The sequence below is a fragment of the Perissodus microlepis genome, chromosome 17, assembly GCF_051167445.1.
Source record: "Perissodus microlepis isolate ML-2025 ecotype Zambia chromosome 17, ASM5116744v1, whole genome shotgun sequence".
NCBI lineage: Eukaryota > Metazoa > Chordata > Actinopteri > Cichliformes > Cichlidae > Perissodus > Perissodus microlepis.
The window spans coordinates 22349488-22377481 of record NC_140477.1 but is presented as its reverse complement, the minus strand read 5'-3'; the positions used below and the strand labels follow the sequence as shown (position 1 = coordinate 22377481).

The 27994-nt window shown below is 42.0% G+C and overlaps 1 protein-coding gene across 1 annotated transcript; it reads right to left on the bottom strand.

Annotated features, from left to right (window-relative positions):
• LOC146369607 (shaker-related potassium channel tsha2) lies at positions 1-27951 on the bottom strand. The gene is made up of 2 exons (XM_084909194.1): positions 23184-27951; positions 1-6338 (listed from the first exon to the last, which is right to left on the bottom strand). The coding sequence occupies exon 1, from the start codon at positions 26994-26996 to the stop codon at positions 25554-25556; it is 1443 nt and encodes a 480-aa protein (XP_084765320.1). The 5' UTR covers positions 26997-27951; the 3' UTR covers positions 1-6338; positions 23184-25553.
• Between the last annotated feature and the right edge of the window lie 43 nt (positions 27952-27994).

Sequence of the window (27994 nt, the reverse complement as noted above, 5' to 3'; positions counted from 1 at the left end):
TTCAGCACAGTTCATTTATTTATTAAACATAGGTGGTAAAAACATAAAGCCTCATTAACTTTAATAAACATTATGTTATAATATACAAATCATTTACAACATTGCAATACATACAGAGAAAGAAAAGGCCACATTAAACTTAGTCACAACTAGTATTCAGAATGACTCTGTTGTGCATATACAGTATGTACGATCTCAAGCCAGACATATATTACATATCTCTTTTTTTCTGTTGTTGGCCTTTCATACAGTGACACACACACACACAAATACCCAAGTTACCAAAAATAAAATCTGTTATTTGAGATTTTTTTTACACTCAGGACACAAGTTCAGGTTTTGCAGACGAGTATTTTTTTTCCCGTTGTATCAGCAGGACAGAAGCAGGAAAACAGCTCGACACAAACACACAGCTCAGTGAGCGAAAACACGACCGAGCACACGGACACACTGCAGGTGCTGCACAGCTGGGATCTCCTTTTTTCTAAGTCTCACAGCCTTGTGAAAAAAAAATTAAAAAATAAATAAAAGCACTAAATCCACACTGCTGACACTGTCTGATCTTTATTACTGATATGTAACTAATGATGTCACAGCCTTAAACAGCAGAACTTAGTGAGTGTGAGTTAGATTAAGTGTCGCAGTCATTCCACATTAGCTTATCCTATTTAAACACAAAGAATAAAAATACAAAATCTGACCATCTCAGATTCCAGTGAAACACTTCGTATTGGAATTAATAATAGAATTCATAAATAATATTTCAAAGTAATATCCTGAATTTCAGGACACATGAACATAAACTTCATTCTATTAAACTTCATGGGATTTCATTCACAGAATATTTTAGTTATTATATATTTGGACTGGTGAGCTCCACCAGCTTCTACATCACTAAGTTCAAAAGTGATGGTAGAAAAGCAAAGCTTCTTAAAAAGAGTATTTCTATAAACAAAGGTTTTTGTTAAGTTTGATGAACTGAGGTGGAATAACCGTGTGTCGTTCTTTAAAGGCTGTGGCTGCTGTGTGCTGTGTAATCAAATGTGCTGAGATTCTGTAATCTAAAGCTAAGAATGAAACCAGGCTTTTTTCAGCCTCACTTCATTAACATTTACTTTTTGTGTGTGTTCACATTTCATTTTACTTTGAAAAGCATAGATATTTGTTTTATTCTAATGCTAACGATAGCGCTAACAGTGGAACTACAGTCATTTAAGATGATGGAATAACTTTGGTCATAACTTAACAAACAGGCTGAGACAGACAGCGATACCAGTGAAGGCATTACTTTGTAATACCACAGGATTGTTGACAGAGTAATGCAGCAAACTGAACACACATGTGAACGGCATCACTATCACGGGAACAGGAAAACATCTGTATCATACAACAAGAAGCAGCACTGCAGAAGCTCAGGGAGGGGCAGCTGGGAGGCTGTAACGGTGTTAAAATACGCTCACATTAGCCTGCCTTTAATGCAAAGAATACTTTACTAAGACTTTATATTTCCTCTAAATTACACTGTGTACTCTAAAACATGTTTTTAAGACAGATGTGCAAAAATAGTAAAAATCAGCTAAAACATGAGAGCACTGAACAGCAGAAGCTCTCTGAGCTTCTGCACAATATTATTCTCTCTTCTTCATCACTTTAAACCAGGAAGACTGCTTACTGTACATTCAATACATTACTGTACATTACATTATTTCAACATCCTCCACCGTCTCTAATAAACACACACTTTCTTCTTCTGTGGTACCTCAGATGCATTTGACAGGGTTTTTAACGAAAACGATTTAAGGCACTGTGAACATTTTTATGCACAGATATGAACAGCCTGCTGATGATGTAGTGCTTTTCATGCATTATTGCTCAGTAATGAATAACTGCATGTTTATGCTGGTTTTCCTGCTTGTGGTGCTCTTCACAGCAACATCTAATGTTTCCACCAGCTCTGCACTGGTCGCACGTTCATATTCTTTATGATTTATAACAGCTGTGTTTAAAAAATAAAGGTAAAAGCTGTGGTTTGGTGAAAGGAGGTGATATGATGAGGGTGGAGGGCTCTGGATAAGAAAGGGTCCTACATGTAAATCATGACTTGCTCAGGCTGGCAGCAATGATCTGAACTATTTTAAAAGGATACAGCTTTTACTGGAGTCCTCGAACGATTTGCAGGACATGTTTGGAGCTGATTTGACGAACGATTGTTGGGAAGAGTGAAGAAGGTGATAAGATTTCTTAACTCAAAGCAAAGTTTTGCCTTAAATATTTTTTAATGATTAAACTGAATGCAGTATAACCGTGCAGCTGGATGGGAGGAAGCTGTTTATGTTGAGTGAATAAAGAATGGGTTGAACCAGCCAGCCGGGGTGGATGTTAGGTGTAAGAAGTGCACTCTCACTCTAAAGACCAACTTCAACCTGCTGAATTTCCCATTAATGTGACTGTTATGTGACCGAGGCGTAACTCTGCAGCTCTGACCTCTGCTGTGGAGACTGAAGGAAACAGGAAGTGTGAGATACCCAGCAAGCGTCATGTTCCGGGGTGAGACCGGACAGAGTGGGACACCAAAAACTGAACCACAGACAGACGAGATGATGCAGGTTCAGACAAATCAAAAAATATCGATCAGATTATTGCAATCAAATTAAACGTAAGTCTTCTTTAATCCAAAATTAAGTAATTTGGTTAAATGGTTCTGGCTACTCCACATATCTAACCCATGCATGACTTTGGAGGAACCAGAGAGTTCTCCACTCAGCCAGTGGGTCTGAACGCTGGACTTTCTCGCTGAATTAACCACAACACTGCCGTGCCAGCTGTTCTGGATACTTTCAATTTGCTCTCATCAGTAAAACAAAACACAGAACTTCTCTTACTAGGATGTCTAACTGGAAGTCCAGGAAAAACGTGCGCCTTCAGCATCAGCGCAACTTTCAGTTTGACTCGACATCAATGAAAAAGGTCCAGCTGATCATTATTTAATGATAGTTTTTGCTGCGGACCTGCAACCTTCAGCAGAACAGATCTGAACATGAGTTATTTTAATTGACACAAAGCTGCAGGAGGCATCTTTACTGGGGCTATAGTGCTGCATATGTATGAGCATGGCAAATACCCATGTCTACCTTATATGTCTATGCTACGTTAACAGAAATACTGCAGGTTGGATGAAACTTAAATCAACTTTAATCTTTTTAACTGACTGAAAGGCAATTCAACAAATCCGACGTTTGCTAAAATATTTAAATTAGCGCCGGTTCCTTGTTATAATGCATTTGGTGTTGCAGGTTCATGTGAAGGAGATGGTGCGTTTAATTAAAAATAAAGTCCATAAAATGATCTTAAGATTTTAGTTATCATGCTTTACAACAGGAACACTGAGTGGCATTTCTCTGAACTTCTGTAGGAGATAAGAACAAGAAAAGACTCTATCAGGTTTTCAGTTTTTACAAATCAGTTTCCTTCTAGAATTTTTATTTCCTTTCACTAATGCTTCCATCATCAGCTGCTTCAGGAGACCATGAGGAGCCACAGCATGAGGAAGGTAAATCAAACAATGACCTGAACAAACCTTAAATCCAACCTCAGTACCTCTGCTGATGTTGATGACACAAAAACTCACTCACACTCAACAGAAAGTGACACATCTGCATGTGCATTCATGGGAAACACATGGAGATCGATCAGAATTAAATTTATTTAGAATTAGATTTATTTTATCAAAAATATATCACAATTAAAGTTTGTCAAAAAAAAGAAATGGCATCGATACGTGTAAAGAAACAAAAGCAGAGAAACAGAAATCAGAACACTTCCACGCTGAAGTTCCCAGAACACAGAAATCACTATTGCTTTTTTTTCTTGTTGCATGACAAAAGCTTCGGTGACGAGCCTGAACTGAAACCTGAAGATGAAGCATGAACACAACGGATGATGTGGTGAATCTCAATGATGGTTAAACATGTGGCGCTTGGACCAGACTGACTTCTCTTCAGTCGTGGCTGCATTCACTCTGTTATTATTGCACGTAGAGTATGCAGAACACATTAATCATCATAACTAATGCCCAGTCCCTGCTCATCAGTGCCTCCGTCACACACAAACCTCCCTCGGCTGTTTTTATGTTAAGTAAAGCAGAATTACAACGAGACAAAACTGCAGAGTGGACGCAGCTGCATGACCAGCAAAAGTCCAATATGTCAGGAAACATTGTGACCTCACATCTTCCGCAGAGCCAGAAAAACAGAGAGAAATGAGCCAAAGTCAAAAAGCTGAGTTGTAAATGATCAGCTGTGACACACCTGTGGAGTCAGAGCTTGTACCTGACAACCCCACAGAGTAGACACACCCTTCAAAAACTTCAGCCTTTGCAGCTGCTCCTTCTCCAGCGATGAGCACTGGGTGGAGGATTTTTGCTTCACACGATGAAGCAGCTGTAACACCAGAAAGAGACGGCGGTGCAAACCATCCAAACAGAATGATTTAAAGAGAACCTAGTCACAGATACAAGACAGAACATGGACATCTGGACCACCATAAACATGAATAAATTTAATGATTTGGGCAAAAAAAAAAAAAAAAAAAAACTTCAAAGAGCACACGTGCTGCCCCTCAGTTTGGCCAATCAGAAGTGAACAATTAGGTAGGAAGTCTTAAAGAGACAGGGGCTAAATCAGCTTGTTCCAGGCAGGATGAACTGTGGGGCCCAGTGTGAGACACAGAAGGATTATTCTGAACTGTGGATCATGCAAAGCTGCTGCAGGGGAGTCATATGATAAAAAACAAAGACCTGGAAATGAGCAGAATAAATCATCGTCATGCAACAATACGCAAAAATTTGCATATAGGCAGTTAAGAAAGTCACTCAGTGACATCTGAACATGGCCCATTCCTTCAGCTGAGCAGCTTCTTTGGAATTCCTTTGATTAAGCAAAGAAGACATCAGCTGCCCTGAAGCACATGAGCTCAACAGCCACTAAAAACAGCTTCAGATGGAAACTGAGATTCATTTCTCTGCTGTTTTTATCCGAAACTGAGACGCTGATGTTCGCATCTGATTCTGAGGAAAACTAGAGTCCAGTTTAAACCCTGCAGCCTCAGGTCTGTACCCATAAAACCTGCTGGACTGGACTCCTTTCTGGTTCCAAACTGGTTCCACTCTGCAGTTCATTTATTGCCCTTTAAATACACAATGAATCCAGAAGCAGTCACATACGCTCACGAGCACATCTAACTTCACAAATAAATTAACAAAATGTGCAAAAACAAGGCTCTAAGCTGTTTTACGCAGACTGCATAATTGTGATATTTAAATCCAAGGTCAGGATCGGCTTCATACAGATATTCCATATTTCACACTATTTAATGTGTTGCTTTTTTTTCCCTCCAAGATTTTAAATGGCAGTTTGGAGAGCATTTGGGTTTAGTTGCACCAAGTAATTAGATGCCTAATGAGAGCTGATGCAGGGACACGGGTGTTAAAGCTTCTGTTGGTAATGAGCAGACACTGAGGTAGATGTTCTCGGTATAACAGATATACAGCATTCTGATCAGGAACCCACACACAGAAACATTCAGTGATAAATGCATTAAGCTGTCTCTTTTTGGAACCCTCGTTTCCTGCACAAACATTCCTCTCAAAGGGGGCAGACGTCTTCACCGGAGCTGCCCACTGGAGCTAGAGCTGCTTTGTTTGTACCAAGGCAAAAAAATGAACTAAAGAAAATCCAAACACATTAGCAAAAATGTTAAAAATCTACAAAATAATTCACCAAGTGAACCAAATCCTCTCCATATAAAACATATACAGTATGATACTTTAAAAAATAGAGATTTAGCAACTAAGTTCATCATTAGAACAGAATCATTTCAGAATATCAATGAGCGGCTGATGTTGTTGTTCCCGTTTGTCAGAGTGCTGGGTTCAGTCGGACGCGTTCTCTTCTCTTCACATGCTCTACTTTCCAAGCATGCAATAATATGTTTTGGTTTGAATATGATATGCAACGCACAGACAGGACGTAAATGGTCTTTTTCTCTACAGCAGGAGGAGCATCTCCCCACAGAGCATCTACTCGTGATTATATGGAGGCCTCCATCAGCCAGAGGACAAGAAGCAAATATATGAAGCAGGATTCAAGTAACATTTGCCTCGTACCTCAGAGTCTTTAGCTTTGCTCTTTGAAAAAAAAAAAAATCAGGTCGTCCTCCTGTGATGGGAGGGCGTCTCATCCACAATTTGTTTTATTTCACTTTCATCAGAGGATGGAGAAGAGCGGTGATGGCAGCAGTTGTCGGACTCTGTCGGCTGGATGAGGCTCATCGTTCTTCCCCTGAAAACAGAAAAACACTGAAGGTAAATCCAGCAGGATTAGATTATCTCTCCAGCAACGTTCACATAACACAGTTTTATTTAAAATGGTTTTCCACCAAGAAATGTAAGTCCAAAGAAACATTTAAGATCCAAAAACACTTCATCACACCCACAGGTGAAGTGCTGCCCTCTGGTGGTGAGAGTTTTTGTCTGCATGAGGGCAACTACAACAAGTACCTTTAAAGAAGGCATTTGATATGAATACATTATCACCTTATTTCAGCAGAACACAGAAACATGAGGTCAAAATTAAGATTGTATGGAAATAGATTTTTAGACGTGACCACTGACCACAAATATGTTTCCCAGCAAATATTAAAACATGTTCAGTCTCTTTGTTTGTTTTTGCGTTGCCTGAATTTGTTAATTTTATTGATTTCCACCTGAAGCTGACAGATTTAAGGCTCAGAGCTGCAGTGTGATCAGACTCATGTTCTCACTCCAGGCCTGCCTCCATCACCACAAACAGTCACATGCTGAGGCAGCCAAGGACAGGACAGGACAGAAAGCAACCATCACTTCCTGTTTATTCTTTGGTGACTCCAAACACTGAGTTACGCTTACACCAAAACCTGACTCACAGAAGTCTTCCACTGGCCTGGTCATTATAGGATGATTATGGCACAAGAAGAAAAAAACACTTTGTCCTGAACTTGCCCTTCTTTGAGTTAAAGGAGCTCACGTTCAGCCCCGCTCTGTCAGATGTGGTCTTACAGATATCACACACATTTAAAAGACTCTGATGAGTTGGTGGTGGGCGCTTTTGAGAAATTTACCCTTTAAATTAATAGTTCCTCCTCTGTCCTCTCAGTCTGGTCATTTGTACCCTCGAATTACTCAAACGTCCACTTAAATTAAACATTCATGCCCCTGAAATGACTCACTTGTCTGAAACAGCTAAATTAAATCCACAAAAATAATATATATGAACATATGTTCTTAGAAAGACTCCAACAATGAAACTGCAGGATTCACAGTAGCATGAAAGACAAGGTGAAGTTAGTGAATAAACGTTTCTTAATTGGATAAGATTCTTTATTGTGAGGAGAGAAATTACAAATCTGACACCGTGTATTTTGCCTGACATTTACTGCACGCTGCTGGAAATATTTTGAAGGATAAAATCACATCGATAAAGCCATGCAAAATTGACCTTCATACTATGAATACTTTCAGCATTTCAGGCCATGAATACCTCCAGATTTAGCTCTGTTTAAGTCACCTTTGTTTGTCCAGCTTTTTTTCACTTTTAGCAGATGGTACTAGTCTCTAAATGTAAGAGAAATATAGATCTGTGATCAAGGTCAAGGTCAAGTTTATTTATATAGCACATTTCCAAAAGGTCAATGCTGCACAAAGTAGTTAACAATGTAAAAATGCCACTAAAATAAATAAAATGCAAAACCAAACACCTTACATGATCACTTAAGTGATCAGTCACTTATGCCACATACTGATATGAGTCTTCAAAGTTAACCCAGAATACACTTTTTGAAGAAAACACATCCAGGGTACCAACGCTGGTTTCTGCTGCTCTCCATCACAGACGTTAAAATGCTGCAGTGATAGATCCACACGCTCAGGGTCACAGAACAAAACACTGATTGGAGTGGGCATAAAATTGATTTGGTTGCACTTTTGAACTGCCCTTAACAACAAGTGACCCTAATTCAGAGTCTTTTCATCATACTTATCCTCACCAAGCATGTGGCGTCCCACAGGGTTCAATCCTGGATCCCTTAGTTTTCTTCGTCAGTTATTCTAACACAGACAAACGCCGCACTTATTAAATGTTTATATAAAATACCAGTTTTTTACACCATTGAAGGGTTTGATTTACAAAGCTGATGTGAGTAGAAAGCTCTGCAGGTCATCAGCTGACAATGCACGTTTTTACAAACTACAACACAGAAAATTCATGTGAGTGATTGCCAACACAAAGAGCAGCACAGGTTATTGGGATAACACAGTGTAATGCAGGTGTTTGTGTTTGCCGCTGAAGGAGGACAATAGATCTTTGATCTGAAGGTGAACTCGTCTGTTAGACACTGATGCTGTAGGTTGTGACTTCTTCTCTGGATAAAACTCAAAGGACAGGAGACAAGATTCACCCAGAGATAACGAGAGCTAACAGAGGACACCGCTGTGTATGTCACCATTTCACAGTTCATGACAAAACTTTGCTTTATCTGTTTATCAGTCTGATTTCAACTGAATATTGGATCTAGTTATCTTTTTTTGTAAGTACAGTTTTGTAAGTTCATTAAGTTTAGTTCAGTTTTACTGAGGGCTAAAAGCATGAGAGGTTAGTTTTAGATCTGATGCTTTTTGCAGTACATTATGTGTGTATGACTGATTTATTTGTTCAACCCCAGGATATGATATCATTATGATTATGAAAAACTTTAAATAACCAAATAAAAAGAAAAAACCTGCAACACGCTGCATTGTGATAGGCTGTGGCCCACTGAGATTTTACACCCAGGGGGCCCAGGACATTGCAAAGACCTGCAGCCTGGGCCACACTGATCCCAGGACACTGGTGAGAAATTAAAAAAAAAAAAAAAAGCTCGTCCAGACAGGAAGTGATGAGTGGAACCAGGACAAGCGAGCAGCCGGTGAGCTGGAGCATGAAGAGCAGTGGCTGAACCAGCTGTGGATTGCATGGAATTCATAAATGAATCCACTGAAACTGCTCCCTGTGTTTTGTTGAGCTTCACTTCACCCCAGCAGATTCTGCAAGGTATTATCAGCTGGCATCTTTAAGCATGGCTGCACATTTTCCACAAAGCCATCACTAAAAATAGTCTGTTATCCAGGAAGAGGAAGTGGTGAGGAATCAAATCATAATCAATATCACAGAGAGAAAACTAGCAAGATTTCAAAGGCATCAGCCTTCAAATCAGATAATTAGGGGTGACCCTGATGTCTCATCACTGCAGGTGATGTGTTATCGTGTAAAACGCTGCCTTCTCTCTTGCGCTGCATAGGCAGAGTAATCCAGACAGTGAATGATTTGATTTGAAGTTGGTGTGCAGTATGGTAATGCACAGCCTCTGGTTAAAAGCTCTGTTTTTCTAGGTATCCTTGAATGTAGCATTGCAGTGCTAAGCAGTCAGTCAGCTGATTGGCACACCTGGTCTGGAGAGGCAGATTAAAGCCCTCGCTCTCTGTCTGACTTCCTGTTGGTGTCAACTCTCTTTGATTTTTAGTTAGTTTTCATGACGCTCACAAACTCACATCATCTCCATCACTGACGAGCACCCGCCATATTTACAACAACTTTATCTTCATAATGGTGAGAATAATTATGCATGGCTGCATCCATGAGAAAGAGGGGCCTGTCTGCCCTCATTCACAACTGTATGGTTATTTCGGAGCAGCTGGCTGCATGAAGCAGGAACACCGGAAGGGTTTGAGTTTGTAAAGGGTTTGAAATAAGTCTCATTTGATATCTGCACCATGAGAGCTCTGCTACGAGTTCAGTCTGATCAGAAAGCTTTATTTTCATTCCTGCAGCTGAGGAGTTTGTAACAGGTCTGAGTCTGAACTCACTGCAGTCCTGTCCCAACCCTGACCTGACTCTGACCCATTTCTCAGTGAAATCTAACTCAGACTTCACCCAGCATTAACTCTGAACCTTCCTAATGCAACATATGTGGCACTAATATAATCCTAACCTGTCCTAGATGACACACGCACGCACACAGAGCCCAATGCTCATATTAAAGTTTATAGTGTGAGGAAAGCATACAGTGAAGCACAACTGATTAAAAATGCCCAAACAAAACCTGAGCCTTTTATTACTTAGCATGTACTAGCATGTCTGTTCACAACAGTTAGGATGATCATATGTGTCGTATATATTCTCATCAGCCTTTAAATAGTACGTTATCCAACCAGTACCCTTTTTAAAGCTGTCCCACCCCTGTCTGAAGACCTGTGGCACATGTTCTCTGTCTGAAATACTTTTTACTGCTCAGTACTTCCCCTGGTAAACATCACAGAACCACATGGATGACACATTTCAACTAAAAGTAGAAACAAATTACACAAGATCAATTTTCATTAATCGTCATCAAGCCTGTGTTCTCGCGGTACTTCAGGTTATATGTTTATCATATCAAAAGGTCAGCTGGTGCTTTTAGCAGAGCTGAAAGTGAGTTTGAGGCCCTTTTGAGGGAGGTTCCTTAAAGTGTTTCATGCTCAAAGTATCACAAACAAACTCTGAGCAAATATCAGAAAAGTCAAAGACATCAGAGTCTCAGGAGCTTCAGAGATCCCCAGGTCTCACGACTCTGCAGCCATCTAGGCTAAAGCCAGCGGGCAGTTATTTATGCATTTTGAAGCCTCTGTGCAAATGAACAACTCTGAGTGTAGTGATCACTGGGTTAAAGAGCTTGAATAGACAGATCAATAAGATAAAAAGCAACCTGCTACACTTGTACTGAGCGGAATATGGTGGACATTAGCAGAACAGAGTGAGTGACTTCCGGTTTATGTGACTATGGCATAGGTCGCACCGAGCGCAGCTCCTGCAGAGTCTAGTTATTATCTAGCATCTCCAGGCACATTTTGACGGGTTTTTTTTTTTTTTGTATACAGGGAGTGCAGAATTATTAGGCAAGTTGTATTTTTGAGGAATAATTATATTATTGAACAACAACCATGTTCTCAATGAACCCACAAAACTCATTAATAACAAAGCTGAATGTTTTTGGAAGTAGTTTTTAGTTTGTTTTTAGTTTTAGCTATTTTAGGGGGATATCTGTGTGTGCAGGTGACTATTACTGTGCATGATTATTAGGCAACTTAACAAAAAACAAATATATACTCATTTCAATGATTTATTTTTACCTATGAAACCAATATAACATCTCCACATTCACAAATATACATTTCTGACATTCAAAAACAAAACAAAAACAAATCAGCGACCAATATAGCCACCTTTCTTTGCAAGGACACTCAAAAGCCTGCCATCCATATATTCTGTCAGTGTTTTGATCTGTTCACCATCAACATTGCGTGCAGCAGTAACCACATCCTCCCAGACACTGTTCAGAGAGGTGTACTGTTTTCCCTCCTTGTAAATCTCACATTTGATGATGGACCACAGGTTCTCAATGGGTTTCAGATCAGGTGAACAAGGTGCCATGTCATTAGTTTTTCTTCTTTTATACCCTTTCTTGCCAGCCACGCTGTGGAGTACTTGGACGCGTGTGATGGAGCATTGTCCTGCATGAAAATCATGTTTTTCTTGAAGGATGCAGACTTCTTCCTGTACCACTGCTTGAAGAAGGTGTCTTCCAGAAACTGGCAGTAGGACTGGGAGTTGAGCTTGACTCCATCCTCAACCCGAAAAGGCCCCACAAGCTCATCTTTGATGATACCAGCCCAAACCAGTACTCCACCTCCACCTTGCTGGCGTCTGAGTCGGACTGGAGCTCTCTGCCCTTTACCAATCCAGCCACGGGCCCATCCATCTGGCCCATCAAGACTCACTCTCATTTCATCAGTCCATAAAACCTTAGAAAAATCAGTCTTGAGATATTTCTTGGCCCAGTCTTGACGTTTCAGCTTGTGTGTCTTGTTCAGTGGTGGTCGTCTTTCAGCCTTTCTTACCTTGGCCATGTCTCTGAGTATTGCACACCTTGTGCTTTTGGGCACTCCAGTGATGTTGCAGCTCTGAAATATGGCCAAACTGGTGGCAAGTGGCATCTTGGCAACTGCACGCTTGACTTTTCTCAGTTCATGGGCAGTTATTTTGCGCCTTGGTTTTTCCACACGCTTCTTGCGACCCTGTTGACTATTTTGAATGAAACGCTTGATTGTTCGATGATCACGCTTCAGAAGCTTTGCAATTTTGAGATTGCTGCATCCCTCTGCAAGATATCTCACTATTTGTGACTTTTCTGAGCCTGTCAAGTCCTTCTTTTGACCCATTTTGCCAAAGGAAAGAACGTTGCCTAATAATTATGCACACCTGATATAGGGTGTTGATGTCATTAGACCACACCCCTTCTCATTACAGAGATGCACATCACCTAATATGCTTAATTGGTAGTAGGCTTTCGAGCCTATACAGCTTGGAGTAAGACAACATGCATGCAGAGGATGATGTGGACAAAATACTCATTTGCCTAATAATTCTGCACTCCCTGTAGTTCCGAGACAAGACTGTTTTTGCTTTTTGCGTTTAGAATGTCGCGTAAGGTTAATAAGAGCGCAAGCACCTCTCAGCCGAACTTGTGGCCTGCTGCTAACACTGCATCCCCGCCTCGTGGTAAAACTTCGCCACTGCCTGGGTCGCCCGACACGCCGCTCGTCGATACGGAAAAGTTCACGAAGGCTGAACTCCTCTCTGAACTTCGTGAAGAAATTTCAACACTGTTTAAACTGACGGCAGCGTTTGCGGAGAATCTCACGTCTATCAGGTCCGACATACAGCAACTAAAAACGGACCTTTCCTCAGATATAACTACCATGCGGCAGGAATTCGCTGGCCTCAGAAGCACAGTTACGGAGATGGAACAGTCTCTCTCCACATGCACGGATGATATTGTCCACCTCCAAGCCAAAGTGAATGCGATGTCAAGGGAGTTGGCCAAATTGGAGAATAAATGCGAGGATTTGTAGTTCAGGTCTCGCCACAATAATATACGCATTGTTGGTGTGCCAGAGGAGAACGTCCTGTCTGCTACAGATGTGTCCGTGCTGTTGATGGAGGCATTTCAGCTTGGGAAGGAGCCGCTTGTAGACAGAGCCCACCGAACTTTGGCCCCCAAACCTAACACCGGTGAACGTCCCCGCGCTATGGTTGTGAAGCTGCACTATTACGCGGACTGTGCTAGGATTCTCCAGAAGGCCAGGGAGCTGCAGAGGGTACAGATAAATAATATGACCATTTCTGTGTTCCCCGACCACACCGCTAAGACAGCGCGGGCCCGTGCGGCTTTCAATGAGGTCCGTCGCCAGCTTCGCGGCATCCAGGGAGTCCAATTTGGGATCCTCTATCCGGCAAGGCTATGGATCACTTATCAAGGAATGCAGCACGACTTAGTCTCGCCAGATGAGGCCAAGGAATATATTAAGACAATAACCACGCGATAAAAGTATAGCGGGACAATGTTTGTTTGTTTGACATAGCGAATGATCCAAATCCAAACATCTAGTTGTGGTGAGCTAAGTTTGTTACTCTGCCAAACACTTGTTTTGTTTTACCTGTCTAATAGTAAAATATAATTGTGTTATTTTTATTTTATTTGTGCCTTTTAATCTATTGAGAAATGACTCTGTTGGAGCTTTGGTTTGACACGGTTCGTTTCGTAGTCGGGAGTGTTTTTGTTCAGATTGCTCCGGGTGGGAGCGTGCACTGCCGTCTCCATCATTTGGGGATGGGGGCTTTTGCTGTGCAGGGGGGAGGCAGGAGGGTGTGTTTGACGTGTTATTATTATTTTTATTCTGAAGCTGTACTTCTGTTGTTGTGGGTTTGCTTTGTGTGTTTGTGTGAGTGTGTTTTTCCCACTTGTTCTTTTTTTGGGGGTGAAGAAATAAGTATTTTCTCTTTTATCTTTCTGCAATGATCAGCACTTCAGGTCAGTCCTTAGGCAATAGTGGTATTAGATTTTTAACTTGGAATGTCAAAGGTATGAATAGCCCAATTAAACGATCTAAAATATTCTCACATCTTAAACGTTTAAAGAGTGATGTAATGTTTTTGCAAGAGACCCATTTGCGAAATAGGGATCATCTTAGGCTCAGGTGCCCATGGGTGGGACATACTTTCCATTCAATGTTTAATTCAAAAGCCAGGGGGGTGACGATCTTAATAAACAGAAGGGTACAGTTTACAGCCTCTGAGATTAAAGCTGACAAAAACCGGAGATATTTGGTTGTTGTAGGCACCATGTACAATGTACCCGTCCTCTTAGTCAATGTGTGTGCGCCGAATTTTGATAATCCAGGTTTTACAGATGCACTTTTGAGTAGTCTCCCTTCCCTTGATACTCATCTTTTGATATTGGGTGGTGACTTAAACTGTGTTATTGATCCTGCCTTAGATCGCTCGAATCCTCGGACCCTGGCCCAATCCGCTATGTCCAAGTCTATTTCAGAGTTTATGTTTCAGAATGGTTTTGTAGATCCCTGGAGGTTTTCTAACCCTACTACCAGAGCGTACTCTTTCTTTTCTCAGGTACATCAGTCCTTTTCGCGGATTGATTATTTTTTTGTGGACGGTTCCCTTATTCCAAAAGTACTGTCATCTACATATCATCCAATTGTCATTTCCAATCACGCACCACTTAGCATTGACATCAAGCTCATAGCCCAGTCCTCTTTTTCCTCACCCTGGAGATTTAACTCTTTGTTGCTTTCGGATGAGGGATTTGTTACCTTTATCAAATCCGCAATTGATGAATTTATGGTGTTTAACGACAGCGATACTCTTACGAGGTCATTGCTTTGGGAATCTCTTAAGGCATATGTGCGTGGGCAAATAATTTCTTTCTCTGCCCATTCCACTAAAAACCACAAAGCCAAACTTCAAACTTTGACTACACAAATTTGTGACATAGATAGACAGGTTGTTGCCAGTCCCACTCCTGATTTGCATAAAAGACGACTTGACTTGCAGACCGAATTTGATTTACTTTCTACGGCAGATGCTGAACGTCTTTTACTTCGTGCGCCTGCGACGTATTATGAACATGGTGATAAGCCCAGAAGGCTTTTGGCCCATCAGTTAAAACGTCAGGCCTCTTCTCGATTAATTTCTCAAATTAAAGATGCGGCAGGTAACTTGGTTTCTGATTCAAAGGAAGTAAATGAGGTGTTTAAGACGTATTATTCCTCCCTATATGAATCTGAATCTGCTGCTGACGCCTCTGAGGTGGATTCTTTTTTTAACGGTCTTACAATGCCCACTGTCGATCCTGTTATAGCTGAACAATTAGATGCCCCTTTTAGGTTGGATGAAATTGTGCATGCAATCAAGACCATGCACAATAGTAAGGCACCAGGACCTGACGGGTTTTCAGTTGAATTTTTAAAAACATTTATAGAAAAGTTAGCCCCACTACTTCTTTCAGTGTATAATGAATCTTTTGAACGTGGTCTATTGCCCCCTACATTGTCTCAAGCACTAATTACTATTCTCTTAAAGAAGGGTAAGGATCCTACGTCTTGCACCTCGTATAGGCCTATTTCACTGCTGAATGTGGATGTTAAAGTCTTGGCTAAAATTTTAGCAATTCGCCTTGAAAAGGTTCTTCCTACTATTATTTCAGATGAACAGAATGGCTTTATTAAAGGCCGCCAGCTGTTCTTTAATGTCCGCACGCTTTTGAATGTCATTCTTTCCCAACACTCGACCACTAATCCAGAAGTAGTTATCTCACTTGACGCTGAGAAAGCTTTCGATCGTGTAGAGTGGAGCTTTCTCTTTGCGGTCTTACAAAGATTTGGTTTCAAGGACAGATTCATTTCATGGATTCGACTGTTGTACAAGGCACCCCAAGCCAGTGTCTATACAAATGGTGTTTCCTCTGGCTACTTCTCATTGTCACGCGGCACGAGACAGGGTTGCCCCCTGTCCCCCCTACTTTTTGCTATTGTAATTGAACCCCTATCTATAGCTTTGAAGGCCCTTCCTCATTTTCATGGTATTTCCCGGTCAGGCCTTGACGTAAAATTGTCTTTATATGCAGATGACCTGCTTCTATATGTTTCTGATCCCTTATCTAGCATACCATCGATTGTGTCTCTATTAAACAAGTTCAGCTCTCTGTCAGGTTACAAAATAAATCTTCTTAAAAGTGAATGTTTCCCCATAAATTCTTTAAGTCTTACACTTAAACAATCTGACATTCCTTTTAGACTTAGCCGTGCCGGCTTTAAATATTTGGGAGTTAACGTGACTCGTACTTTGTCTTCTCTATACTCTTCCAATTTCTCCCCTTTAATGACTCAAATTCAATCAGATTTTCAGAGATGGAAATCGCTACCTTTGTCCCTAATTGGTCGGATCAATGCTGTAAAGATGAACATTTTGCCTCGATTGCTATTTCTGTTTCAGAGTATTCCAATATTTTTACCTAAAGCTTTTTTCAAAAAGTTAGACCAGCTAGTTACATCGTTTTTGTGGGGAGGGAAACATCCCAGGGTGAGGAAATCATTATTACAGAGACTGACATTTGATGGTGGTCTTGCCTTGCCTAACTTTTTATTTTACTATTGGTCCTCTCATATTCACAAATTGACCCATTGGCTTGAATCTCAAGAACTGCTGTGGTGCAAACTGGAGCGCCTGTCGTGCACTTCCTCATCCTTAGAAGCTTTATTGTTCTCTCCACTACCACTTAAGCCTTCTCATTTCACCAAAAATCCCGTGATACAGTCTAGTCTAAGGATCTGGTCACAATTCAGGAGTCATTTTAAGTACATCTCTGCATCAGTACATATGCCCATCACACAGAACCATCTGTTTACTCCTGGCCTCATTGATGGTACCTATGTACAGTGGAAGCGTCATGGTATTAATACGTTTAAGGATCTCTATAAAGATGGCACTTTCTTAACTTTTTTAGACCTGTGTTCAGAAACAAATCTTCCGGCTACCAATCTATTCCGTTATTTTCAGGCACGGCATTGCACTTCTGCTCTCTTCCCCTCCTACCCTCTTCTTCCAAATGTCCAACCGTGGGAGGAATTCTTATCCCTTAAACCCAATAAGAAGTCAATTATATCTTTAATATATAAACAACTTATGGATTTAAATGTCCATTCAGTTGCTAAAATTAGGGGGGCTTGGGAGCGGGAGTTAGGAGTAATTTTTTCGGATCAGCAATGGAAGAAAGCAGTATCCAATGTCTGTTATAGTACGTCCTGTGCCAGGTTACAACTTATCCAGTTCAAGGTGTTGTACAGGGTTTACTATTCAAAGTCTCGTCTGTCTGAGATTTACCCACAAGTAATGGATCAGTGTGAGAGATGTCATGCCACCCCATGTGACCTAGGTCATATGTTCTTTCTGTGCCCAAGACTCCATGGCTTCTGGAGTCAGTATTCAGTATCCAAATCTGCATGGACCCTTTTCTAGCTGTTTTTGGGCTTCCAGTCAACACTGGTTTAACCGACCCTACACACTTCAAAATATTAGCCTTTACATCACTTTTGGCTAGACGTTGCATCTTACTCCTTTGGAAATCTTCAAAGCCACCTTCAGTTTCTTTTTGGTTTAGAGATGTGATGTCATTTCTTAAATTGCAAAAGATAGGCCTTGTGGCGAAGGGCAAATACAGAGAATTTTATCGTAGCTGGGGCCCCCTCATAAACTATTGCAAGTCATTAAACACTCTACCAGCTGATTAATATCATATCCCCCCCCCCCCCCTTTTTTTTTTTTTTTTGTGTGTGTTTTGGGTTTCTTCTTAGGTTTTGTTTTGTTTGTTTGTTTGTTTGTTTTTTCAATTTTATTTAAGCGTGTGTGTGGGTGTGCCTGTGTGTATGTGTGTGTGTGTGTGTGTGTATGTGTGTGTGTGTGTGTATTTTTGTATCTGTTCATGTAAGAAAAACTAAAAAATATGTGAGGGGAACAGATTGTATTGTCATTGTAAACTAATGTACACTTGTCTCTCAATAAAAATATGAAAAAAAGAACAGAGTGAGTGAGTTTGTGTCGTCTTTATTTGGTGGGTGAAGTTTTCATGGAGCCTCTTGTGTCAAATGTAAACAGACTACAGGGGGCGCTGCAGACAGCTGAGGTTGATGTCTGAATGACAGCAGGAATACAAACAGCGTTGAATCAGATCGGTGTGGGGTTATGTGGATGTTGTGTTGTGTCACCGTGGCACCCAGAGCTCAGCAGCTGCCGAGCTCTGGATAGTTTAAGGCCTCGTGTCGGTAATCCATCAAGTGTGCATGACATAAGGCCTTTAAAAAAACACCGACCTTCCACCTGAATGAACGTGTCAAATATCATTGGGCGACAGACACCTTTTTGTAAACAGAGTCTCCGGAGATCGAGGACTCTTTACTGCTTCTATTTTTTTCTATTTCACCGATTTGATTGATTTACAGCTGTTGCTTAAAACAGCATCAATCACTCTACTCTTTTATCAGCCAAACTCCAAGCTCTTTCACATGTTTTTTTTAATGTAACTATTTCTTGGTGGAAAAATACATGTTCAAGCCTTCCGGTCATTCACATTTTTCAGGCAGCAGCCCTCAGGTTATTCTGAACGCAACATTCATGCCCAAAAAACAGTTTAGACCACAACATGGTATATGATTTCTTTTTTTCCAGCAGCAGGAGTCATAGTTTTTCAGCAGATTCAGTTCTGTGTTTTTTAACCAAAGCAGTGGTAAAGCTACAGCTTTACTATTATTATTATTGTTGTTGTTGTTGCTGTTGTTGCTTTTTTTCCGTACATGGTTGCGGACGGCTGTGCTCTGTGTGCTGTGATTTCATTAGTTACACTTTTAACTCATCATGTTCACACTGACTTGGGTCTCAAATAAAAAATTCGATAATCGTGAAAAATATCTTAGTTCATGTTCAGTGTATTTTTACCTGACAGTGAGCTTGATGTGCAAACTGACATATTTCAATAGGAATACATTTATATTGTAAGCTAAAAAGCCAACAACATTACAGAGAAACAAGCAGATGATCTCCTATGAACAAGCTTAGTGACAGTGGGAAGGAAAAACTCCCTTTACCAAGAAGAAACTTCTAGCAGAACCAGGCTCACGGAGGGGCGGCCATCTTTATTGTAGGTGCTACCTTACAATACAATATAACTGTTGACTGTTGTTGTTGTTATGATTTGGTGTTGGATAAATAAATAAGACCGAAACTGTCTGGGGTGAGGGGAAGCAGACAGGACAACATGAACACTTCATCTAAATCTAACCTTTGATGATAAAAACAATGTTTTTAAAATCAATGATAAAAAAAACTATAACAAGTGACTTTAATTTGAATTCTTTTGGCTTTTTTTTTGCTCTTTTTCTGAGAAAATGTCTTTAGCAGTGCTCTGTACATGAACTGGATTCAAGGCCCGGTCCAGCAGAGAAACAGCTGCTGTATACATCTTCCAATCATGCTAATCTCCGTTACTGGGTTTTTTTGTTTTTCTGGTTTGGCTGTCAGCATGAATCTCCTCTGTCTCGTGCTCTCACTCCTGCTGTCCTCCCTCCATCTTTACCTCAGTGCTGCTGCTTTTGCCTGTTTGTCTGTCATGAAGTGGAAAAAGGAGTGGGCTGGGTGGTGGTGGTGGTGGTGTTGTAGCTCGCTGTAGGCCACTCGAGGGTTCGGGACAGATTCCCTCAGCGCTGACAAAGACGCTAACAATAGCTGTCAGAGTGTAACTCTGCCCTGTCCGTGTCATCCAAGGGGAAACCTGTTTACCTCCGCCTGCACCGGCTGCATGCATATGTTCAGAGAGCACATGCAGAGGGAGGAGGAGGAGGGGGAGGAAGGGGTGAGGTCACAAGAAGGGAATCTAACCAAAAACGCTCCCCAGGGAGAAGCAGTCACTTAGCGCGATGCTTGTTATAGCTGTCATTTCTCCGGCTCTCCGTGTGACTCGCTGCGTTATGTAACAGTGAACCGGTCACACAACACGCTGCAAACAGGTCGGCTTTAAATAAAAAAGGCTTGTTGTGAGCTGCTTTTATTTACAGGACACATCCCTGAATCACAGCATCCCCGTACTCTGTATGTGAGCTCGTTAGGTCTTAGAAACTGTAGGCAGCGCTCGAGTATGTCCAGTCTGCAAATAAAACTGGTTCTGAAAACAACTGATCGGACCAGCTGTTTGTGTCTGTGAGACTACATTTCAGCATCCTGACTTGCATGGAAATGATCTGAACAGCCATGGAAAAAAGTCCAGGACTGATGATCCAGAGGGCAGCTAATAACACTAACCTCTCATCAGTAATCTGAGAGGACACTGGCAAGTTACAACGATGAAATACAAGGAAAATCTGCATTAAGCAGGACCTCCTTAAATGTAATAAAGCGCTGATATAAACTGGTTTTAATGTTTCCTGCCGTCACAGGTCTCTCATCGATGCATTTGTGTATATTAAACTACAGATTTATTAAATGTGAATGAGGTCTGATTAAAGTGAGTCTGTTTTGGATGCACTGAAGGTCCAGCGGTGTCCAAACAACTGCAGGGAGCAGCAGTTGCTGCCACCTGCAGGCCGACAGAGGTGCTGCGTGATGTTGGCTTTGCAGCCTGTTTATGACCTCAAACCATGAAGTGAAGTCCAGGATTGATCAAAACAGACACAGATGGACAGCAGCAGGATAAATCGCATCTCTCCTCATTTTGTAGTTTGAAACTTTTCTGCTGTAAATACAAAAACGTTGGCATTCTTATTTTCTCCTGGATATTTGGGATTAGTTGGATCTGACGAGTATGAAAACTCATCTTTATCCTTAAACAGGAAGTTGTTACATACTTTCTTTTTTAATTATGTTCTCATATGAAGATGTAAAACACACAGCTGAGCTGAATGAAGGTGCAGGAAAGCCTCAATGTGAAGCTCCAGAGTCTCAGGAGGTTTAGATAAGAGTGGCCTGATGATTCAGGACTTTATATAGAAAAACTCAGTGATGGATTTAACAGGGAGCCAATGAAGAGAAGCCAGTATAGGCGAAATATGCTCTCTCTTTCCTGTTAAAATCTGTTTGGGAGTTGCAAAAAGGCAGAAGAGTCTATGAAGTGTTAGTTAGTAATAAAGAGTTGGACATGAACTGAATCTAAACACCAACCTTGATGGTTCACGCGTCCCCTGTTTGAAGTTCAAAGGTTAAAGCAAACTGAACTTAAGATCAGCCTCTTCATGGGTGTAGTGCATTTTCTGGTTGCTGTCATAAAGTCTCTAAAAATACCTTAAAACATATTTTATTCCAAGCAAAACATCAGGACCAAGGAGCTCATTGGGCTCAAGATCCATCACAGGTTTCTGTGATGTGTGAAGCACAGAAATAAAATTTTCATTTAAGGTTTTCTTGTCACTGATTGGTTGTTTTGCACAAATTAAAAGAAATAGTAAGACTGATTTGACCTTGACATTGACCTTGAGTATAGTTTAGCCGATCCTCGTGCGTATGTTTGATTAAATTCTGACCAGAGGAGTGATTCCTGGGAGCCCATCACTCCTTCAACTGGACGAGCTAAAAATCTGCTGACTTGGAATACACTGGAGTTTGTTTTTACACTACATGCTCTGCTCTGATATCTGTGACATTCATTATATCATCACCCAACAAAACGCCTGTTCTGTGCATTTTATCCACCATAACTATGTTTACCCTGATGACGAAACCATCAGCCCGTGTCACTGTAAAACATGATAAGCTGGCTCTACTTGAATTTGAATTATGCAAACTATTTTCCTAAAAATAGTGATGTTAACTTGATGGTGAGTAACACCAGCTTTACAGTGTACAGCTCCGAAGAAGGATGAACCTAAGAGTAGATCAGTGTTGAAAAAGGTCAAATTTTAAGTTAAAAGCACTTCATAAAACCTAAACCTCACCTAAATTGTAGATTCTTCTCAGAAAGTAAACTCAACATTTACATTATGCATTTAACTACAGAGATGCAACTGTTTGTGCCCCATTACCCAAACTGTCCCAGGAACCCTGCTGTTATCCAGTCGGAACAACAGTCTCAGTCATGTTGGCCTGGTAACTACTGAGAAAGCACATGCACACACACACACATACACAACAATCAAGATCCAAACACATAGTAACTGAAATAAGGATGACAACATTAAACATTTAAAGAAAAACTATTTTTTGTAAAACTAAGCCTACCTGTACTGCCTGTATTTACATGATGTACACATTAAATAATTCTCAGTGTATTTAGGGATAATGGTGGTGCTGTTTGTCACTGATCTGTGATGCAGTGTTCTGTTTTAACACACACAAAAAATAAGTAAACTAAAATCTTCTTTGTTTTGTGGAGATTCTACATGTGTTTTTTTACTTATTCTGAACAGGTTTTAAGTGTCGTATGACTGTTTTGTAGTTTTTCCCTTGGTCCTCAGTTTTTACCTTACATCTCCTTGAAATCATTTTGTGTTTCTTTGTCATCAAACTCGAGTCATTTCTTTATCTCCTGTTGTTGTCACTCTGGAGTTTTTTGTGTGTCTTTATTGGTGTTTTGCATTTTCATGCTCGTTTTGTCTCTGACTGCAGTCATTTTGAAGTCAGATTAAATGATTTTCCGAAGCACACTGTGTTTTATCTCTGTATACTTCACGGTGCCGTAGCCTGTGAATGATAGTTTTGCTTTACTTCAGTCTTTCTGCAGGTTTCCTTCTGTTTGTCTTTACAGAATAATTGCTGGGAAAACAGTATTAATTATGAGTAGCTGGCATCTCTCCCTGTTTTTAGCAGGAAATTTTAGTTGCAGTGTCAGTTCTGCTTAAAGAAATAAACCCATACAGAGTCATCATCACCTCTGCAGCTCCGAGGAGATTCTGTGGCCTTATAAAGCAGCAAACACAAGACACAGTCAGAGAGGAGCTGCTGCACAGGGAGCATTTACAGCCACATATGGTGGTTCTGTTTGGTTTGCTCTCCTGCCACTGGGTGGCCAAAATAAGACAATGCACCCTGTTTCTGATTCCAAGGAATACCTCAAAGCAGCCTAGCCAATACCAGACAGGTGCGTGTGTGTGTGTGTGTGTGTGTGTGTGTGTGTGTGTGTGTGTGTGTGTGTGTGTGTGTGTGTGTGTGTGTGAGAGAGAGAGAGAGAGAACTTCTTCTTACCTCTGTTTGGAGTCTGATCGTCCATCCGTCCATGAATCCATCCTTCACTCAGATAATAATCCATTAGACGTTCACAGTGAAAACATCTCCTGGGATATTTTTTTTCTTTTTTGTTTTGTTTGTATTCCATCAGGTCATTTAAAAACTCCTTTTTTTGTTTCCAGGTCCATTTTATGGTCCATCCTGGAGTCCAGGTGAGTACAGGTGAGCTGTTTTTACATCCAGAGAGCCCTTGATCTCCGACTGGGACCCCACAGGCTCCAACACGGACTTTAATATTTACCTGTGACACATGTCTGCTCAGTAAGCATATTGGCTATCAGCCCAATACCGCGTTATCACAGGGTAGGGAAGAAAAAAGGTGCCAAAATAATTTCAATTGCATATGTGAAGCTGGCGTTACAATCTTGCTGCATCTAAATACTTTATTTTGAAAAGCTTCTGAGTGTATGTGGTTTAAATTCCCCTTTAATTTTAGATTCCCTACTGGAAACACAAGTTTTCATAATTTTTCAATAAATTTTAAGAAATAGCCAAGAAATTGTGACTCTTTGTGCTTCAGTTTTTTTCTGGGGTCACATTATTTCCATTAAAGTGCTAAAATGTAATAAAAATGTACTAATCGCTGTTTTACATTCATGAAAGTTAATTTTTTGTTTTCATTTGGCTTTAATTTTATGTGTTGAAATTAAGCAACTTAATATATATGTTAATATATATTAAGTTGCTTATGTTAATATATATATATATATATATATATATATATATATATATATATATATATGTGTGTGTGTGTGTGTGTGTGTGTGTGTGTATATATATATATATATATATATATATATATATGTGTGTTTTTTAATCAACAAGTCTTCGATATTAATTTGAAAGTGCTTAAAAATGTTTCCTTTTGAAAATATTTTTTAATTTATAATTCGAGTGGGGAACAGAAATCACATAAAATCAGAGAGTTTGCCAAATATTTCAACCTTATCATCTGAACAATGAATTGTGATGTGAAATTTGACATTAATTTTGTCCTTTTTGCGCTGCCATATGCAGCCAATATGTAATAACAGTTGATCAAGTGATCAAAAGTAAGTAAAACTTCAACTGGAATATTTGACTTTTTAAATTTTTATTTGTTTTCTGACTTTGGGTTTTATATTTATGAGAATTTCACTCAATTAAATTTTAGTTTTCTTTCTGTGTGGATTTAATTTGTCATGTTTTAAAATAATCCTGATGGTTTCACAGTTTAAGATTTTTATGTTACAAGCAACTTATGAAAAACTGAAATGTAAAATTAGATTTGAAACAAAGAATTTTGGCCTCACGGTGCTTCCACACAATAATCGCACTCTGTATTTTCATGTTTGCTTCAAATGTAAAGTGTTTTTTTTTCTGCTGTCCAAAGCACAAAATATTGTTAGCAGATATACTGTCACTGTTCCTTAAATAGTTTTATGTATATTATATATATTTATCAGTATTGGTTGAGCTCTAAAACATCAAAAATATTACTAATATTATTCTAATAAGCTGCTAAAGGCGAGGATTTGAGGCTCTTCTCAGATTCTTCTGTGTGTGTGTGTGTGTGTGTGTGTGTGTGTGTGTGTGTGTGTGTGTGTGTGTGCTGATGGCAGGTGAACCATGACTCTGTGTGGGGTGCAGGTGATGTTCAGCGGTGGATTCAGACAACATGGAGGCTTTTCCACAACATGGTGGTTTTGTGGCCTATGCGGTCTCAGCCCGCGTGTTTTCATTCCTGTGGCAGACAATACAGAAAAGTCTGGAAGGTTGCTATAGAAACTGCATCCACAGAGAGACACGCAGGGCCTCGGCTCGTCCGCACAGCGGCGCTGTTGGATTGGAGAGACTGAGGTTGATTTCATAACGCTCACACAGTCTGCGTGGCAATAACAAGGAGCACGTGCTCGGAGTTTTCCCCACAGAAACCTGATTGTTTGTTTCTGTTTGTTGTTGGTTGTTTGTTTTAGTAATAACGAACATTCTGATCAAACATGGCGTCAGGGACGGACTTTAAATTTAGATTAACGGCTTTTTCCAACAAGCATCATCTGATCCACCCCGAGCTTAAACAGGTGTGTGTGTGTGTGTGTGTGTGTGTGTGTGTGTGTGTGTGTGTGTGTGTGTGTCACCAGCTCCACTACAGAAACGTTAATAATCAAATGTCTGGATAAAGTGCTGCCGCTGGCTCTTTCATCACTTTAAGCTTCTGTTTGTCCGCTCGTGGCGCGCGTGATGGAAGACGGTTTCGGGGGTAAACGTGGGTCCTCTCCGTGAGTCTTGGATGGCAGAAAAAAGGAGCTCTCCGGTGTGCAGTCACAGCAGAGCGCGTGATGCTGCGGCTCAGACGTCGGTGAGTTTGCCGCTGTGGGCTTTGTGCGGGCTGCAGTTGGTGTACTTGATGGAGTCCGCGTCTTCGCTGCCCAGAAACTCGGACTTGGACAGGCTCGACCTGCTGTCGCTCTTCCTGAATTCTCCGAAAGCCGGCTGTTGCTGTCCGCAGGTCACGTGCGTGTACTGGAACTGCTCCTCATGCTCCGTCTCCCGGTGGTAGAAGTAGTTGAAGTTGGACACGATGACGGGCACCGGCAGCGCGATGGTCAGCACGCCGGCGATAGCGCACAAAGAGCCCACGATCTTGCCCCCAATGGTGACCGGGCACATGTCCCCGTAGCCCACCGTCGTCATGGAGACCACAGCCCACCAGAACGCGTCCGGGATGCTGCTGAAGCCCGAGTGCGGGTCGTCGGTCTCCGCGAAGTACACAGCGCTGGAGAAGAGGATGACTCCGATGAAGAGGAAGAAGATAAGCAGTCCGAGCTCCCGCATGCTGGCCTGCAGCGTCTTCCCGAGAATCTGCAGTCCTTTGGAGTGTCTGGACAGTTTGAAGATGCGGAAGACCCGTACCAGGCGGATGACCCTGAGGATGGCCAGAGACATGGCCTGCTGGCCGTTCCCTTGGTGCTCCGCGAGCTCCAGTCCCAGCGTGATGAAGTAGGGCATGATGGCCACGATGTCGATGGTGTTCATGATGTTCTTGAAGAAGGCGGCCTTGCTGGGGCACGCGAGGAACCTAACCAGCAGCTCGAATGAAAACCAGATGATGCAAAGCGTCTCTACGATGAAGAACGGGTCCGTGAAAGGGTTCGGTTTCTTTGCGCGCACTGTTCCGTTCGCTGCCAGGTGCTCGTCAAACGTCCTGGCCTCCTCGCGGAACTCCGGTAACGTCTCCATGCAGAAGATCACGATGGAGATGAGAATGACCAGGACCGAGACGATGGCGATGCCCCTGGCGGGTCCGGAGCTCTCTGGGTACTCGAACAGGAGCCAGACCTGCCGCTGGAACTCGTTCTCGGGCAGTGGGCGCTCCTCCTCCTTAATGAAGCCCTCGTCATCCTTAAAATTCTCGATCACTTCCTCTCCAAGCTCGTAGAACTTGATTTCCTCCATGAAGATGTCCACCGGCACGTTGACGGGTCTCCGGAGCCGGCCCCCGGACTGGTAGTAGTAGAGGATGGCGTCGAAGCTGGGCCGGTTCCGGTCGAAGAAGTACTCGTTCCTCAGCGGGTCGAAGAAGCGCATCCTCTTCCTCGGGTCTCCCAGCAGCGTGGCGGGAAACTGCGCGAGCGTCTTCAGCTGCGTCTCGAAGCGCAGCCCGGAGATGTTGATGACCACGCGTTCGCAGCAGTCCTGGCTGTCCGCGCGCTCCGGCTCGCACGCGTCCTGGGCCGACAGCGCGGCCAGCGCTACAGTCTCGTCCAGGTTCTCCGCGGGCACCACCGTCATGATCCCCGCGCGCTCCTCGGGGCTCTCTGATCCTCCGCCGAGCCTCCGCGTGTCCTTCTGCGCCCCCCGCGCTCACCTGTCCGTCCGCGCGGCGCTGTGCTCTGGATTCCGCCGTCACACTCGCAGCATTTTAAGCAGACTTTGCCCTCCCCGAGCTGACGTGTGTGTGTGCACGCTCCGTCACGGAGGGGGAAACAAACACGCGCACATGCTGAACGCGAGAGGGGCACAGAGCTCCGGGAACACCGCAGAGATGCGGGATTCTGAGAGAGTTTGCGTGCGTAACGAACCTGTTGTATCCTGCGCGGCGCGGGCTCAAGGTTATCACAGGGGCTGCCGTGTATTCCTTTACGTGATGTCACGTTTGAAACAGCGCGCATGCAGTCACAGCGAAGACGCGTGGAGACAAAGAGCGCGAGACTTTTCATGCAAAACGCTCAAATTTCAGGCAAAAAATCCGCTTTTTCATTCAGAATTTGCAGCCGAACGAATACCTGTGGATCCGTGCTGCGTCCTCCTCCCGCCCTCTCACTCCTGTCAGGTGGCGTGAACGGGCAGACACAGACAGGCTCTGCAATGTCACGCTGCAGCCGCTCCACACAAACCCGCGCTGACGTTTCCACAGCAGCTCCCCCATCCACAAGTTGTGCACGACCTGCGAGTCTGTGCTGTGTGTGCATGAAACAACAATAAACAGGAAACAATAACAACAACAACAAAAACAACAACAATAATAATTATTATTATAATGAGAGAGCAGTGACAGCATGGAAGGTAAACACTGCGTGTGCAACAAGTCCAGAGGAGGGGTGCGTGTTTGTGTGTGTGTGTGTGTGTGTGTGGGGGGGGGGGATCAGGGAGAGTTTCTGGGCTGCAGCTCAAAGCAGTGACGTGTTTTCCTAAAATAGTTGGATTTCTCCCAGGGCCTCAGGAAAAGTTTCTTTTCCCATGGAATAGCCTGAGGGAGCTGCAGGGGAACATGAAAAAAGAGCTGACAT

What these genes read in the sequence shown, in the direction of transcription:
- LOC146369607 (XM_084909194.1), bottom strand. Translation starts at nt 26,996, where the DNA reads ATGACGGTGGTGCCCGCGGAGAACCTGGACGAGACTGTAGCGCTGGCC.